Source organism: Anoplopoma fimbria, chromosome 6 (genome assembly GCF_027596085.1).
Source record: "Anoplopoma fimbria isolate UVic2021 breed Golden Eagle Sablefish chromosome 6, Afim_UVic_2022, whole genome shotgun sequence".
Taxonomy (NCBI): Eukaryota; Metazoa; Chordata; class Actinopteri; order Perciformes; family Anoplopomatidae; genus Anoplopoma; species Anoplopoma fimbria.
Window position 1 is genome coordinate 18,179,773 of NC_072454.1, and position 18,514 is coordinate 18,198,286.

The 18,514-nt window shown below is 42.1% G+C and overlaps 1 protein-coding gene across 2 annotated transcripts; it reads right to left on the minus strand.

Moving 5' to 3' along the window:
* Positions 1-192: 192 nt before the first annotated feature.
* On the minus strand, positions 193-18,423 carry heatr5b (HEAT repeat containing 5B). 2 transcript variants are annotated; one of them, XM_054599886.1, is made up of 36 exons: positions 18,378-18,423; positions 17,736-17,900; positions 17,439-17,650; positions 16,754-16,862; positions 16,414-16,563; positions 15,894-16,065; positions 15,631-15,788; positions 15,294-15,543; positions 13,523-13,678; positions 12,883-13,133; positions 12,616-12,727; positions 12,355-12,507; positions 12,162-12,261; positions 11,918-12,027; positions 11,661-11,824; positions 11,321-11,496; positions 11,056-11,161; positions 10,762-10,952; positions 10,384-10,543; positions 9,951-10,140; positions 9,588-9,757; positions 9,357-9,495; positions 9,077-9,256; positions 8,667-8,924; positions 7,597-7,778; positions 7,416-7,484; positions 6,313-6,492; positions 5,972-6,212; positions 5,209-5,445; positions 4,825-4,952; positions 3,825-3,969; positions 3,400-3,672; positions 2,813-3,037; positions 2,574-2,725; positions 2,223-2,436; positions 193-1,654 (listed from the first exon to the last, which is right to left on the minus strand). In XM_054599886.1, the coding sequence occupies exons 2-36, from the start codon at positions 17,859-17,861 to the stop codon at positions 1,347-1,349; spliced, it is 6,147 nt and encodes a 2,048-aa protein (XP_054455861.1). In that variant the 5' UTR covers positions 17,862-17,900; positions 18,378-18,423; the 3' UTR covers positions 193-1,346. The 2 variants fall into 2 exon arrangements, with proteins under 2 accessions (XP_054455861.1, XP_054455862.1); XM_054599887.1 differs by lacking the exons at positions 15,631-15,788; positions 15,894-16,065; positions 16,414-16,563; ... (2 more) ...; positions 17,736-17,900; positions 18,378-18,423 and having other exon boundaries at positions 15,250-15,306.
* Positions 18,424-18,514: the final 91 nt, after the last annotated feature.

Genomic DNA, 18,514 nt, shown 5'->3' on the forward strand with positions numbered 1-18,514 from the left:
CTGTCATAGAGTGACGTCAGCACCAGTGACCACGCCCACAGCGTGTTGGTTGGGGGCGCTTGATTCACTGACCCAGACTCCGCGGAGGACCATTCTCCTTGTTTATTTTACCCATTATAGATAAGATAAAATAAAATAATCCTTTATTAGCCCCGCAGCGGGGACATTTACAGGATTACAGCAGCATGGGTTATAGTGCAAACAAGAGACATAGTAAAAGAAAAACAAGATAAAATAAAAAAACAAGTATTATAAATAAGCAATAAAATATTTATCATGAAGTGTAAAATCTTGTACGTTCTGTAACAGATCCTGCATCAGTGTTTATTACAAAACTGGGTTAAACCCTCTCGGCTAGAGTTTGTAACCGAATACAGACATAAGCATAGTGAGGTCAAAGCAACTTTATTCACATTTCAAAGAAATGAGGGTGGGATGTAACATCGGACCATTTCGACCATTTCAACCAATCTGCCAATTTATGTTTATGTTCACCCATTTATGTAGCTACTATGTAACTACAAATAGACTGATATGGATCAAAAATCAATACAACAGTCTGTATGATATGCAGCACATACTGTAGTTTACATGATTAAGTGCCCGCCCATTTATCAGCAGACCAATTAACTGTCTGTTTAAATTACAATTTCCGTAAAAATAATTCGAAAGCATGATACGTTTAATATTCAATTGGCTCTAATAAAATCTCATTCTGTGCTCAAAATAATGATAATCAAAATGAATGCTTACAACATAATTAAAGAGAAAAAACAATTATTCAACCAAAGAAACAAAAACAAAGAACAAAAACATCCATCAGTGACAATCAGCAGACCCAAAGGTCAAGTACTTAACCAGCTCCATGTAACAAACATGCATGATTGGAATCAAAAGAACAAAAAAATGCCTGCCATGCTCATGGTGATACAAAATCACAGAAAATGGCACAGTTAACATCAACTTCTGGGGAGTAAGGGATGATGACCAGACAAAAAGGACAAGATCAAGAGAAAATATGTAAATCGTGTCCCTTTATAAATGTGCATCAAGTCCAGAAATGATACAATCACACAATCAGAACATCCTACAAAAATTAAAGTGAGCTTTTTTAAAAAGTGAACATTCAAACGCCTTTTAATGAAATGTACATAATTTCCTTCTTGACTTCGAGACGAGTTCTCACCCATCAAAAACATCAATGACATGTAGAATAAATAAATACACTTAAGAAACTGCAGTTGATACAAACATGACATGTGGTACTCTGTTGACAGACAACAAGACAAACCTAAAGAGACAACAATCATTTAGGCTGCAAGAGTGTACAGTTCATTTTGGAGACTTCAGAAGAAGCTGGTCTTGAGTTTGATGGTTGGCGCAGCTTGCACAGTCGGCTGAGCTTGCCTGGCTGCAGCTTTGGCTCTGTTGCTGGCCTGGTTGGCGCGTATAGCAGACTCCAAACGGATTTTAAGCTCAGGTGCTGCACCAATTACTATCTTGAAGGCAGCTGGATAGAGGGGGCCAATCCGCATCAAGTTCTGAAGGGCAAAATCATGCAGGGCTCTGGAGACTTGGGGCGCAGAGGAGATGGCATTTTCATCCAAAAGGTAGGAGACAAGAGTTGGTACCAGAAGAGCCAGCAACTGCACCCCTATTAAACAAATAATTAAAAAAAACATTTTAAAAGATAATCACCAATAGCAAAACTAATAAGATCAACAGAAAAGTGAGGCCATAAATAAACTCAATACTCCAATGTGATGATTTGCTGTTGTTCATTTCCCTTTCATTAATCAATGAAATAATCTGAAAACTGTTTGAACACCAAGCATGGAATAAACTACAGTAGATCACATCTGAATATAAGACAAATATAAAATCAATCAACTTTTTATAGCATTTTCTGTAATATGCAGTGCCGTTTGCTTTACTAGGGTAATAAAAACAAGATAATTGGGGAAACAAAATACAAAATGTATAATTTGAATACATGATATAGATTATAGAATATCACAATGTTGAAATCAATAGTTAAATTGACAGTAAACCAGAGCAGGGATTCTACATTTAGCATTTAATGCTATAGTGCTCTGATCTTTGACAGCACACATTCAAAGGAATTGAGCTAAACACTTTAAGGGGCCTACTTTAGTGGAGCTAAACACTTTAATGGAACAAATACAGAACTGTATTGGTCCATTAGGTAGAGGCATACTTACGGTTCTGCTCTTCACCCATGCCGACCAGATTCTCTAGGACCCTGATGCCCTCCTGCACAGCCTGCAGCTCAGCAGCAGTCCCTGGCCGACTGCGCTCCACTGCCCTCAGCTTCTCCATCATGAGTGGAGCCAGAGCGTGGATGTACGGAGTAGACAGCGCGCGGCTGGAGTGCTGAAACACTGACAACAGCAGCTGGTAACACCGTGCCTGAACCTGTGGCAAAAATAATGAAATCACTCAATTAACTTGGCCTCACATAGGTAGAATACACCTTTGATCAGGCATTCAAAAATGATCCAGGTTGAGATTCTCATCAAACCTCAGCTGTGTTTGTATGTACAGGTTCTTACCCAGGGATCACTAGAGTTGAGGGCATTTCGGAAACGGTCCATGCAGCCCTTCTGCAGGACGGTTACTCCTACAAGTTCATTGCTGGCAGACAGCAGGAAGAGTGTGATTGCTGTTAACATACTGACCTCATCCATGTCAGGCCTGGACTCATCTACAAAAAAAATGCATACTGTCAATGAATTATGATGTCCTACTGTTTTCTTACCCCCTGGTCGAACATGGGTGTGCGTTTGCGTACCTGGCTGTGAGTTCTCGAGTACAGATGCCAGGCTGCTCCTCACAAGGCCAGTCCACTGTGTCTGCATGCCCTCCAACCGGGCCAGTGGGGAGGTGATGATGGTCTTTATGCCCTGCAGGGCGGCTGACACAGTCACAGGAACCGAGTTGTCAGCAGTCTTAACTGCAGCTTCCCTCAGCACCCCCGTGATTAGGAAGAGCACTGTGGGAAGGATGGTCATGCTTCCTGTAAAGGTGAAAAGAAACTGTGAGAAATTGGCATTTCATAGTGAAACCACATTGCTATGCTAATAATATTCATACTCACTCTTAATCTCACACAAATACATAAAGCTAACACCATATGGCAAGAAGGGCAAGAAGAGCAAGCAGAGACCACAGCAGAAACAGTTTAGTTCATCAATAGCATACACAAACCTCAACAATGCAGGCCAAGCAGGCTAATAATTCTAAATAAATCATCAAAGTTGGAACAGAGATTTGCTTTCAATGTGTACCGTGATTCTACAGGTTTGCTTCTGTCTTTTTCAGATTTTGCATGTGTGTGTGTGAGTATATGTGTTGTTGCATTTTGCTTCAGGGCCTCACCAGCAGGAGAGCAGAGAGATGGCAGTTCTGCCAGGATGGAAACTGTGTTCGCCACCAGACGGGCACTTTCTTCAGGTAGTCGCTGAGGCCTGAGTGGCACATGGCTGGGTGACTCCTTCACACGTGCATTAAGCTGCGGCAGGTGGCGGACCAGGACGAACACAAGCAGCTCCATGGCTGCAAACACCAGAGACTTGCCGGGTATGAGCTCCCCTGTGTCTCCTCCTTCACCGAGGCTGGGCTGAGAGTCTTTTTCGCCTTCCTCCTCTTTGACTGAACAAAATAACATAGTGACCTAGATCACTAAAACAGTCACATCATTTTTAACAAATTATCTATGAAGATAAAACTTTAATCCTTTACAGCATGGTGAGTTTTACGTTTTAAGCGTAACGTCAAGTAAACAGAGTGTGTTATTTCCTGACCCTTGCTGGCTTTCTGTCGCTGCAGATGGTCCTGTGCAGCCCTGATGGTCTCCTGTACCACAGCAATGACCTGGAGCTGTACAGCAGGAGGATCCCGGGTCAGCAGCAGCCTGTGGAGCACATTCAGCAGCTCCACTGCCAACAGCTACAACAGAAAAAACATTTACAGTAATGTGTCTGTGAAACACCAGGAATGTGAACATTGATGTTTATAATGCTCGGCACATTTGATTCACTATCTTGGTCCGTGAATGGTTGTTTTATCTGAGTAATACATGGTTTTATACAGAGAGTCAAAAGTTCTAACGCCAATAAAAACATCTTCAAAACACTTTCATACTGTTTGGTAACAGATTTTCAACTATATATATTTTTTAAGGGGCTGGATCTTCAGAAGTCTACAATTCTAGACTGGCTAACAACGTCATATATTAGAAAAAAGCCTGTCTTAATTCAAAGGCTCCACTAAATGCAGCCAAGAAATACAACTTGATCTTTTTCTGAATTTGTAGTACACAATCTATGTTTCCTTTGAAGCTCTCAGTATCCCATTATCTATTGTGTGGCGGTTAATTGTTTAATAGTGCATTGGAGCGATCCTTGTCATCTCGTTAGGTTAGTAAATATCACGTGGACTTGCGGTATTCACCACATATTTGCATTGAGGTGGTGATCAGTCACTGGTAAATATATCACTTGAACTAGTTCAATAAAATAACTAATGCGAGTTGTAAACAACAGAGGCCATGCATAAAATCCACTCTTTATATTTTGTACTTTGTAAAAGTTACTATTTAATTTTAGTTTATGCAGTGCTAGAATTACTGTTAACATATGAAAGCAATGCTGCTTTTTAAATGCAAATTACAAATAAATACAAATATTGTTTCCAAAAATGTAGATACAAAATGCAGTACAAGGTTTTAATATTTTTCTATACACTATATATTATTTGGACTATACTATTTCCTGTAATTTTTGCACTCAAACTTGTCTTTACCTGGTCCTCTGCAATATGGATCTTAGCACTTGGAGATTCTAGCAGAGTGAATAGAGCTTGCAGGCAGGACATCACATGTTCAATGGGCTCCTCGGGCCGGGGGAAGCAAAGAAACTCTATACTGACACCTGAGAGACAGAACACAGAAAAGCACTTAGGGTGTGTTCATACCATTCTCTTTTTCTATCCGCCGCCACCCCTGTGACTGTCGGCAGATGTGATGTTGATCCGTGGCTGTGAGGTAAACCAAATGCTGTCGCCAAGAAAAAGTGTTTAGTTTTGTTTTTTTAAGAATACCTATATAAAGGGTTTTTTGGGGACTCAATAAGAGCCAAACACAGTAACATGAATACTATAAACCACACATGCTGTGTATCTCTTTACCCAACATTAGATGCATCCTGTCTTTGACCGACTCCTCAAAGGTCTTTGTGGTTGAGGAGGGTGCTTGAGGAATAGCAGGAGCCCTGGAGAGAGACGAGGGGACCTCCTCTTTCTCTTCACCAGCTCCGAACCCGGTGCTGCTCAGCCAAAGGGCCACAGCATGCAGGACGGGGGCCCAGGAACTGCGATAATGGAGCCTTGCTGTGTCTATAGTCTCTGGAGTATAAAACGCTCCACCTGAACACAGACACACAACGAAATTAACATATTACTTTGAAACGCAATCGGAATTGTTTACAAATGCACCATAATAAAATATATGCCCCTAAATTGTATATTTATGTTAAGACCACCTAAATATATTCATTACATTTCCCTAATTGGTGAACAAATGACAAATACTCATTCAAGAACAAGTGCCCCATAACATCTCCAACAACGTGCTGGAACATCTTATCCCATCAAACGGCTATTTTACAGTATGATAGTAAGGTGTTTTTGTTGACATTTTATTAGACATTTTCCAAATTACATTGATTTTTTTGTTGTTGTAATGTCTGGAGTTGCTCTCTAGAGGATAAAATCTAAATTTTTATTGGACCACAACTAGAGCAAATAACTCAAAGGCTAGTGTTTGAAGTTGGCTAAATATCCATGTACTATCAGAAACACTGCAAAACTACACTGTAATGTACATGTGTCCATGCATATGAAGAGATGTGATAGAAATTTGATTTTGCTAGAAGAAGAATCCGTCTTGTACCGTCAGGGGGCAGCTGACTGGAGAACTCAGAAGGCAGAGTGAGCAGAGCGTAGTCTCGCAGCATAGCCAGCCACAGGCGGCTCAGCGAGGGCAGCTCTGGCTGCACCAAAGTGATGAGGCTGTCGGGTGGAAGCACGTTGGCGCCCAGATCGTCTTCATCATCGTCGTCGTCTCCATTTCGGACTGGTTTGGCAGGCTTAGACTCGGCGTCTTTCTTGATCTTCATTGCCACCACATACACCTGAGAAAAAACGCCAGTTTGTGTAGTCAGCCTTATTATGTACATCATCTGTAATGTAACAAATACGTGACAGTACTCTGATTGATGACTTCAGTCTCACCTCAGCCCACGCCTTTAGCACGGCCAGTTTCTCCATCGTGGTGGCACTCTCACTGTATAGCTGACTGGATGAGCCTTTCCCAGCCTGCACCTTGTCCAGCGACGACACAAGCAGGTTGTGGACTCGCCGCAGGTCATTGAGGTCACTGACTACGCCACTTCCAATCCACGTACTACACACCTGTGGTCAGATAGAGGGGTCAAAGTAATAAATGATAAAACAAATTGACCATTTACAGCACCCACAGCCTTACAACTGATGCGGTAATGTAAAAGACCTGCATTACATAACAGAGGGTTCAAGGTGGATTAGCCATAATAAAGGGGGCTGTATGACACCCCCAACTCCCAACCCCACATTAAAGGGGTTGGGGGAGCAGTTATTAATACATAGGGCGGACAATTTAGGGCTAAGTGGAGCAGACATTACAAGATTACATAATTCTGAAGAGAACTGCTATTAGATTGTCAGGCGGCCAAGGGCAAGAGAAGGAGAGCTACAAATGAGTTACGATGCAAATGTACTTTGCGAGCCACCTTTTTTTGCTTATTTGAACTACAGTCACATTTCACTCTAGGTAATGTTGCCACCTTGGGTAGGTCCAAGGTAATATGGATCTATATTTTGTTTTCCATGTTGTTCTTAGTTAATCTTTACATTGAGAAAAGAAAAACCCTGAGACGAAGAACAGAAAAAGTCTGAGTCGTCACAAACCCTAATCTAGAGATACAGATGGAAATGTCAAAGTGAGAAGGGTTTTTTTAATGATACTGGTGACATGTTTGCTATTTTTCTTCACAGCAGTCAAATAAGTAGAGCATTAAGGCAGAAATCACGACACTGCTGGCTTCTGGGGGGATGATGAGTCACTGTGCACTGGCAATTACCAGGCATTGTAGAAGCACCATCAAAATACAGCATATTATTATATCTAAGAGCTGTTCATTAGAATGAATGTTAGAGTACAAACAGAGCTGGTTAGGTGCATCTCTGCATTTCTGCAGTGCAAACATCAAACACGGCTATGGAGTGAAATGGTTTTCATCTAATAGATGTTTTTTAAGTTTCCTCTAAATGTTTGTTAAAAAAGCAGGGTTTCTTACCTGGCATGCCTTAGCTGTTATGTCGGACGGTGTATCAGGTGAGAATGCCGGTCTGAGGGCAGCTCCAACCTAAATGTATAGATGATTGGTACAGTGTTCACTTTTTTTAATTTTGTATCACATTTGCTGGGTCATTATGAATTTGGGCAGCATAATGCAATATGATGCGTTTCTGACTCACATTGGCCTGGTATTGTTCCAGGATAACGTGTCCTGGAAACTCGGGCTCTGGTACGGACGCAAACTTTTTAATGATGTCCTCCAGTGCCTGCAGGCCGGCCATCCTCAGCTGGTTACTGTGGTCTGTGGCCGCCATGAAGGCCATGCGAATGAGGTCAGACAAATGGAGCACTAACTGATCTCCTGGATGGACAAAGATGGAACAAGGATTGAGTGGGGAATACAAACACATTTATAATCATTGTAAGAAATGTGACCTCAGTGAGCAGCCAAATTAATCAATTAGAAAATACAATTGAGAACAGATTTATGTGAATTTCAACATTTGCCAGTCATTGTTTATTATATAATTTTGCTATTCTTTGATGATGGTTTGCATGCAGCAAAAAAATACAAATGTTGCCTCCTGCAATGTCCCTGTGCTTTTTTAACACTTTTCATTTCTGAGAATTAATTGAAGATTCAATACAGAAGGACACAACAAAACAGTTTCTTGAAGGTTGACTCAAAGAAACCAGGTATTGACCTTGAGGCTGGGAATACAAGGGAATAGTTAGACACATGAACATGCAGACAAACCATCAACTCAAGCCTAGTCATTCAATTTGGTTTAGCTGCTTCCAGAGCTGCAAAACCACTACACTGGGCCATGACTGTCTGGTCTGTAAGGGCTGCCGTATTTCAGAGGAGCTTGTATAAATATCTGCTCCTCCATTTGTCACAAAGAAGAAAGAAAATCCCTCACACATGTGTTTGCTCTCTAGCTTTGTTCCATCTTTACATAAAAGCACATGAATGAGCTTTATTAAGCAGCTGCCATTTTAACTGCCTGGAGGTCATAAAAATATATAAAAAACAAAAAACTGTAGTCTGTATTAAACAAATAGCTGGTCCATTGGTTAGCAGAAAATATGTTCCTTACGCTCTTTGTAAGCAACAGTTTTAATATTGGTATATGACTTTAGAAAATCACTTTGAAGCACAGACACAGATCACAGGTGGCCTAAATCAATCTCAAGTCCTTGAGGTGAACCCTGAGCTACTCTGCTCTGGCAGCAAGGGGAATCGTACCTTTGGGGTTCTTGGCTTGTGCAGAGCGGGCAGCTGCCAGGTCAAAGTGTGCTTTGTCATTTTCACACAGCAAGATGATGCGGCACAAGCAGTCCGCGGCAAATACCCGCGTCACCCAGCGTGGCGCCACAGAGGGCTTGGACTTGTCATCTTCACCCAGGCCTGTGAACATGGTGTCATCGTCCATCTCGTCCTTTTTCTCTGAGTCTTCCTCATCCTTTTCCACCTCAAATACAACAGCTCCTCCTCCTCCTACATCTTAAAGAGGATATGAAAACATTAATGATACAAGGTTTTAAAAGAGAAGATTTAGTAAAAAAAAACCTTTGAACTGATATTGGGTTGCTGTGTGATACTTTGTTTTATGTTCCAGCTGTAATCTTTAGATTTTGACTTTTTTAAAGATTTACCTGTTGTTGCTGCCAGGACATCCTTGCAGAGCTTCAGCCAATGAGAAAGCTTTTCCACAGCAAGAGACGAGAGCATGTGACCCAGTGTATCATGGATATCAGAGCACAGCTTCCTGTCTGTCTCCCGGTCCAGCATGCCAAACAGAACGCCCTCCAGACCAGTTTCAGTGATGTTCAGATCTAAACCAGGGACAGAGTCGACACAGTAAGAGCCACAGTGTCTAACTTAGGTATATGAACTCAGCAGAATGCTCTTGTCAGGTTAAGGATTTGTACTCACTGATTGTAGTGTTGTCTCCTCCTCTCTTTGCCAGGCTCATGGCATACTCACAAACCTCTGCAGCCTCTCTCTGAGCCAGCTGTCTCAGGCAGGCCACGGCAGCACGGCGCAGCAACAGGTGAGAGCTACACAGGTGCACCTGCAGGAACCCCATAGTACAGCAAGAAATTATGATTACGATTAAGACAAACTACTATAATCTGAAACTAATTATGTCTCAACATGTCTTACACAGAGACAGGGCACAAGGCTGGACAGGTTGACATGGCGTGGCGCAAACATGTGCAGCTGCTGCAAACATGAGATGGCAGCTGCCTGCACAAGGGAATCGGAGTGGTCCTGCATTATGGCACAACCAACAAGACAGGACGACCGGATAGTGGAGATAGTGGCTCCATTTCCTAGCAAACCCAAAGACACAGATTAGAAGGAGTCAAAAAGAATCAGCATTTTTAGCAGTTGTAGGAGACACAGTATGTCTTTCATTCTACTTCAGCGGCCTTTAGTGTGATTACACTGCCACCTGCTGTCCGGGAAAAGTGAGAAGATTCAGTCATACAAGGAGGTTTGTGATTCTATTTCTGCAACAGTTACCCTGTAATTCTGGTCCCACAGTGGTGATGAGAGCTCCTAGGCAGCGGCCCAAACACTGGTGCACCTCTGTGTGAGACGGTGGCACAGTGAGGAGCAGGGTGAGCACCAGGGACAGCGTAGGCTCCACATAGCCTCTGTACATGGGACCACTAGAATCCACAATCAGAGCCAGAGAATGCAGAGCCCATGTCTGATGAAAAAAAATAGATGGAGAACATCTGAATAATAATGTATATAGTACAAATAATGATTTATTTATTTATTTATTTAAATGTGGCTAAGACATTAGGTACAATAGAAAAAACAACACATGTTCCTCTAAGGAGTTTAGATGAAAAAAACGGAGAAAAAAAAAAAAACCACAACAATATCCTATTTTCTATCAACTGTGGGTGAATTTTAAAATTCATTCCTCCAGCGTTATTCACTGTACCTGGACCTCATGAGAGGACCCATCCTGTGCCAGAGCCAAAAGGATGCTGACACTGGTCTTTAAGTGCTGGCCTGAGCCAATCCCTCCAACATATCGATGCAGACAGCCGAGAGCCAGTGAATGGCCCGTCCTTGATACTACATCACGGGCAGACTTCAGTCTGGAAATAGAGGAGGAGAAGAGATATGGATCACAGGATTAAAGCAAAGGATAGAAATGTAAGCTAGATTCAGAGCAAGATAGATTATGAGGACAATGAAAGACTGAATTTTGTATGTTCCTGAAAACATTCTTGACATTTTTTTCCCCTATGTAACTGATTATAATGGTGGTTTGCTGACCAAGTCTCCCTTAATAATATAGAAATGAAATGCGTACTTATCAAAGCTGGTCTGTGCCATTCTGGCGATGAAGGTAGCCTCTCCAACCACCTGAGCCATCCTGCCCAGAGCCTCTCCAGCAGCACAGCGCAGGATGGGGTTGGGATTGTCCAGCGCCCCCATCACCAGAGCCAGGGCCGACTTACGCACCTCCTCAGGGCCAAGAGTACTCTTGTTCTCTGCCAAACCCTTCAGTCAGTAAGAGAGATACATTATTTCCCATTGTTTATATTACCTGAAAAATGAAACATGACATTCCTGTCTTAAGAGGATATGAAACAAGTTATCTCACCTTGAGGGCACTCAGCACTGCAGTGAAGATGTTCAGTTGGACTGCCTGCTGTCGAACTCCTTTAGCCTGCTTTACGCACTCTGCAAAGTGGTCCAGCATCTGCAGCCTGAATCATATAAGTGGGGTAGAATAAATTCCAAACAAGCATGTCACAAGAGCTTTACAACAGGTCAAAAGTGAATATAAATACATACTGCAATATTGCAAAATATTGATATGTTGCAGATATGTCCATATGTCCGCAGCAACAACTAAATTCCCTTACCTGTGTTTGAAGGAGACATGGGGAAACACCACACCAAACAGAGCCACTGAAGCATCAATGACGGACACACCCAAAGGGAGAGGCCCTGGGATGGCCTCGCCTACAGGAACCCGCAGGTAAATTGAGGAGGGATCGTGTTCCAGAGCTCCACTGCCAGAAGCACTGTTGGGCTGCAACTGTTTAGGAGCCATCACACAGTAGAATTAACAGTGATGAAGACATCACATAATAATGGATAGATAGTTATTGTCAACCTATTTACAAAGCAAATGAGAATCTCTTTATTTTTAATACATGTAGTAGTATTTGGATTCATCATGTCATTTATGATTTTACCCACCTGATCCTCTATGCATTTGTGGTCCGTCTCCTGTAGCCATGAGCCCATCAGCACACTGTCGTCATAGTGACAGAGAGAGCGCAGCAAGGAGGTGGTAGTGTTGGCCGAGTTGTCAGTCAAAGTGAACTCTGCCACCAGCTCTCTCAGGAGGGCGTTGAAGCTGCCTGCACAAGAAAACATTTTTTTGTTTGTTTTATTAAAAAAAACTTAAATATTACTAAAATCTGTGAAGAAAAATGCAGAAGTGACTGTGTTACCTTCATAGGTCTTGGGAGGCAACAGAGCCAGGATGTCGTACAACCGCAGCCTCACCATTGCTGCACTTGCTTTCAGGTGAGCCCCATGGACCTTAATGATGGCAGGGACACTGAAAAAACATTACAAGCAATAGATATATAATCTGGAAACAACAAAAGAAATGCAGGAAATAGTCACACATGACTAAATTTATGTACTGCGTGCAACAAAGACATCAACCATACTTAAAAGCATCACACTCACTGAGACATCATGGTCATGGCACATTCAATGGGTGTCATCAGTCTGCGGATCACATCTTCTGTAAGCAGCTCAGGACAGTGGGCCACAAAGCTACGCATGGCTACAGAAGAACAAGGAACAGCCGAGTTGGTCAGAATTGTGTCTTCTTACATCACAGAGATGTGCAGCTATAAAGGGCGGTGTGTTTCCTTACCACACAGTGCTCCAGCTCGGCCCTCCAGGGTGACCTGCCAGGTGAAGGAGTCTCCTCTGGCCTTTTCTGCCTCCAGCTCCTTCTGGGAGCGAGGAAACACGTTCCTCCACAGCAGCAGCATCTTGGGAAGGTGATAGCGCACGAGGGAGGGACCTGGGCATAAACACAATGTGGTGGAAATGTCGTCAACACAAGAGAGGGAGACAGTATTTTTGACATATCAAAGCCAAGAACTAAGAGAGAGCAGTCTGGGAGGCTCACCCAGAGTCATGAGGGCACCCAGCAGCAGCCATCCAGCCTGTGTGCGCTGCAGGGACAGTCGACTATTCTGAGCAGCTGTCCTCAGGAGGTCCTCGGCTATACTCACCACCAACTACAAGAAAATAACACAGACAACTGTTAAATCTCTATAGGGCAATCTATGTGACTCGTAGAAAAGGCCAATCAGAGCAAAAATAAGAAGAAAGACCCCAAGATACAGATCTACAAGAGAAGGAGACAATAAGTTTCAATTCCCAGGCTACACACCTTGCCCTTGGAGTGTGGGATACCCAGTGGACACTGGTGTACGCCTCCGAGCAGAGCAGCCATCGCAAAGCTGTAGCCGCTCACAGCCTCAGGTGAGCTCTTGAGGTTATTTATTCTTTCCGCACAGCGGTCCAGCAGTGGGGTCAACTGATAGGGCAGCGCCACGGCAACACAGCGCAAGCACCATGCAGCTGCCAAACGAGCCGCCATGCTGGGGTGCAGCAGCACTGAGGTCACAGTTTCGAGGAGTCCTGGCGAAGAGGGCACATGGAATATGATATGAGGTTGTGAATGAATCCAGTCAAAATTAATTCCCTCTGGCTGGAGATTGCAACATATTTTACTTTAAGAGTAATATTTGTAATAACTGTATAAACAGTGAACATTTTTGCAATCAGTAGAATAAGTGGATGTAAGATTTACATTTCTGTTAGCAGCTAATATTCTGCTTAAAGGATAGTGAAATGTTAAAACACATAAGCTAGAGAAGATGCCGGCCAAATTTATACGAGTTGGTCTAGTAAGCTAATCTTCACTCTAGTTAGGAGTATAATCCTTTATATAATCACAGTTTATCCCACTTTATAGACAGTTAAGAGTACTTAAATACATGTCGTATTTAATATGTTGTCTGTCTCACCTATTGAAGGCTCCTGAATGAGTGGTGAGGATGTAGCACTCAAGCTCTGAACCAGACTGCCCAGCTCTTTTAGGGCACACACCATGACATGCTGACTGGCAGAGACATCAGCTGCCCCTGCCTTGTTCTCTCCACTCATGTCATTCACAACTGCCTCTGAAAAAACAAGCGGCAGAGAAAAAAAATAAAAATGGTTTGTCAGTATAAAAAAGGCAAAAAATGTTTAAGTTGACAGGATCTGAAATCCTTAAAGATAAGGTAACCTGTCACTAATCAATAATGTGTGCAGCATTGATGGAAAAGGTGACTTGTACTGAATTGAAAGGTAGTTTGAGAAAAAAGTTTAAATAAAGATGGCATTTTTTTTATTAAGTTAATTATAATTCTGACATTTTACTTAAAATGCAAAGCAATAACATAACTGGCTGTCCACATTAGTCCATTTATTGCTGTCACACATTATGAATGTGAACATCTTTAAACTGCAGCACGGAAATCCTTCAAAATACTGGGGAACAAGCTGCTATATGCCACAGAGCTCTGAGGAATTTTTTTTTTAAACAAAAAAGGTGCAATGCATTAAACAATGATAATAATTGCATTAAAGAATAAATGTGACAAAAGAGAAAAAACACTGAAACTTAATCTGAATTAAAAAACATCACTGATTAGAATATTTGACGGTAATTTATCAAGAACTTAAATCCTCAGAGCTAAAATACACAACAGTCAAGAAAGATCAAACGAAGGGAAAGGAAAGAAATTACTTTCGGAAGAGTTTTAAGCTGCTTCTTGAACTGTGGCAGTCATGTTATTCTATACAATTTAGGACAGGGGAACCAACTGTAGAATAAAGAGGGGAACATACACTAGGGGGGCCGACTACCATCATGTATCCAGGAAACATTTTTCAAGTTACTTTTAACATAGATATTTCACAAAGTCTAATTTCAAGTCTCACAGATCCAGCTGGATAGAAAAGCTACAAGCAGCAGGAACAGTAAAGAGCACGGGACCACATCTCAAGAGACACCAACATTCAGCGTCCTTTTCAAATTCTGTTTTAACATCAATGTGAACGAAAGAATGTATGTTCGACATAGTTTAAATCAGTTTAAAAGGTTGCAAGGCAAATCAGAGTAAGAATCATCCTTTTTTAATGAGATAAAGGTGATTTAAAAAATGATTGATGTGTTGTTATGCAGAAAAAAAAATTGTGCGGAAACTTAAATCAATAAAACTTAATGATGGACAAACGTGCAAATTGTATGTCTTGTTGCTGTGGGGGGAAATGGCTTGTTCCTACTAAATGTGTCTGTGAATTTAGTGGCACATGCAGTTTTTTCTGCTGGTGTAAGCCAGATGTCAACAGTCAGAAAGAGTTAGGTCATGCTCCTTAGGGATTGCAATGCAATAAGAGTATGGCAAACAGCCATGAAGGCTATGCAATAATGCAAGCATTAATAACTCTAATGCTGAGCTGGTAATGGATAATGTTACAGATATTATGATACTGCATGTGGTAAAAAAGAAAAGTAAAGAAAGAGGAGAGCGATCCAAAAGAAGCAGAGGCAGAAAGCAAGAAAGGAAGCAGAAATAGGGAAAGCCATCTCCGCACACAACAAAAGAAAACCATATCTGTATACAACCCAAGAGCCAACCATGCAAGAATTGTAGAAACTGAATGAAGGGTGAATTAAAAGTGATAATAATGGATGAGTACTTACTCTGTAATGCTCTGAACCGTGATATTTCCCCCCATCCTCCTTACCCACAGCCCTCATTTGTTTGCTGATGGCTTGGCAGATTTCTTTGCCGGCTGCAATTTGTGCTTTCTCTCCAAGTAAGCCCCCGAGGGTGGCGCGTAGCATGAAGGAAACACAGCGACGTGAGTACACAGCGTCAACATGTGTCTGCGTGGCCCGTGGGTGAGACACTAGGTCCAAAACATGGGACAGGAATGTAGCAAAGTTGCGCTCCAGCCATTGACCGCCAAGTGTAGTCACAAACACAACATAGGCCTGGGGAAATATGAAGAGAGATCATGTGTCAAATAGTTGAAACAGATAATGCAGGCTCAGATTCTTATGTTTGAGAATTCACCTCACCTGTGTGACGCCCACTCGCACCTCCCTGCTGACAGAGCCTCCCCCCTTCAACATCTCCCCTCCACTCTTCAGGAAGCCGGAGCCACCTCGCAGAAAGCCCGTGGCCATCAGCTCCAGCACCTCCTCCAGAGTGGCCCGCTTCACATTCTGACGCATCACTGAGGAAAGAAGCATTGAGCTCATGAAGAACTAGAGTGGTGAGTTAGTCTACTCAACATGAAGGTAGCTGAACGTGAACTACACAAATAAACTCTTTAATCTACCGGCTGCTTGTTTGGGCAGCAGGGCAGTGGCCATGACTGTCCCCAGCAGTTTGGCCACGGCTACACGAACACCATAGTTAGATCCTTCCAAGGCCTTGAAACACAAGGTGGCCACGTTCTCCAGTTCTGTGGTCCACATGAATACTGCCTCATTCTGCAGCTCCAGCAGGCACTACCCAGACAAGAAAATAAAGATTGGAGTCCTGTTAGTAACATTTGTAAAGGACACATCCAACCTATTATAGACAGACTGATGATGCACATCAACAATCTGGATGCTTAGTTTAAACATATCTTTGCAATATACTGGCCATACAACTTGTACAATATACAGTTGTTATGTATTCTAAACAGGAAATCATCTTTTACAGAAGACCATTTCACAGTTCAGACATTCCAAATGTGTCCCAGTTTATTTCCTGTTGCAGTGTATGTGAATGACATCGGCAACAATGACGTTAACATGGATCCAAGCTGTAACTCTTTTACAGTACACTCTTTACATTTTTCTGAGACCAACCTTTGCCACAGCACAGCGTACGGCCATAGACCTGTCTGTGAGAAGAGAGCGGGCATTCTTGTAGATATCTCTGTGACATGAGGCTGCAGCTCCACCCAGTCCACAGAGCACCTTCTGCAGACTGAGAAGGATCTCTCCTCTGCCTTGGGACTACGTCAACAAAGTATGGGAAGACAGAAGGATTAGAATACATTTCACATCTGATTCTGAATAACAAATGTATTTAGTTATCAATTTCTGTTCCTATATTCCAGTATACACTTTGACCTAGTATATTCTTACTATATTAAAATGGAAAACTGCATTCCATTTTCCAATATTGTACTCTTAAAAGTCATACCTCAGCACTCTTTAATGCCTTCAAAAGATTATTAATGGTGTCTGGAAAAGAGCTTCCCAGCATCCTGCCCATCTTCTCATAAAAAGCTCCAACACATGCCACGGCAGCACTGGAAGAAAATATACTGAATGCATTAAAATGAAAGTACACATTATAGTTCACTTTAAATTGATAAACAATGCAATGCAATAATCGATGAGAACTTAGGTGAACATACAAAATAAATAAACTTTTGAAATTGAACTGCAACAACTGTTTGTTTCTTTTAAATGCAGATATCTTAACATTCATAATGAAAATTTCCTCTTGAAAACATTCAGACTGGCTTAATAGCATGTGCCATGAGTTAAATTTAACCTCAAAGCTCCAAACATATTATTATCTATAGTAAAAGGAGTAGCACTCAACCGTGATTCCATTCCATGAGACATCCTAACATCTGGTAATGTAGACTTAATCTCCCCCCCTCCCTTTAAACATGAAATGTCACTTTGCAGATTAACATTGGGCTTAACTGCTAATACCCTTAAAAGGTGGGCTATAGTTTCTGCCTGAAACACTGAGAGCAGCGCTGAAAAGCTTATATCTTAATGCAAATGTCTATATTATCTAGCATATATCTATCTGTATTCAGAAGAAATGACTTATGACAATACACAGAGCTGCAATTTAAATGGGATCTTACAGTTTTGTTGGCAAGTACGCAGGTGTGTCATCCTTGCTTTTGATGATGTCATTGCATTTATCCAAAGTCTGGAAAACAGTGAAGGTGTCCCCGATGCTGTAGAGCGTAGCAAGGTTTTTGGCCAGCAGTTTTCTTGTTGGCGGTCCAGGGGCACTGCTGATCAGTCCAGTCAGCTGTTCCACCAGCTTTTTCTGTTTCTCCTTCACATCCACCTGCCATGCAAGCGCACGAAAAAGTCACAAACTGACACAATTTAAAAGGCACCCAGAAAAACAATGCCAAAATCTTAATAGTCACCCTATTTGCTGCCACAAGCACTTTATCCAGGAAACGGAGCCATTCGAAGATGAAGACAGGCCTCTTTGCTTCAGTGATCTGGGCCAAGGCATCTTCATTGAGCAGCAGACTGTGAGCCAGCTCCATCGCGAGGACCTTGTAGCACAGTGCTTACACACTTATGATCTGAGGGCGTGTGCCTGGTCAGTAGATGTCTCTTCTCTATTATTCACCTTTCATCCAATCACCTAAACAGCATTAAAACGGCACTTCTGTTACTAAAGCAATAACTTTACAGATATTAAGTAATTACAAAGTCATAGCAGCTTTCAGTGCTTTATACGCTTATATATCCGTGCCTATTTGTCGTTTTAAGTCCAGCAAACTAAACTGTCAAAGCTGGGTAGCGTTAACACTGCACTGGTGTCTATGCTGACAGCTGCCTGCCTCCAGCTGTTGATATGCCAGCTCGTTAGCAACCTAAGCTAGCTAACGTTAGCTAGCTCCTCCGAGGAACAAGCTGACCTCCGGCTACAGACACCCACCCAAACTGAGTGCTAGCTATCTGTCATCATCTTTTAAAACATTACGTTGTTCAAATACACCTCAACAACAACACCTCCCTAACAGATGAGCTATATGCAGCCAAATTGTTCATCCTACCTGTTTCCGAGAACCAGGATGCCCAGGATGGATGACGACGATGACGAGTATCGGCGGTGTCACATTAAAGTCTGCCCGACTAGAAACCAGGAAATGAATGTGCTAAACATATTGCTGTAACATAATAATAACAATAA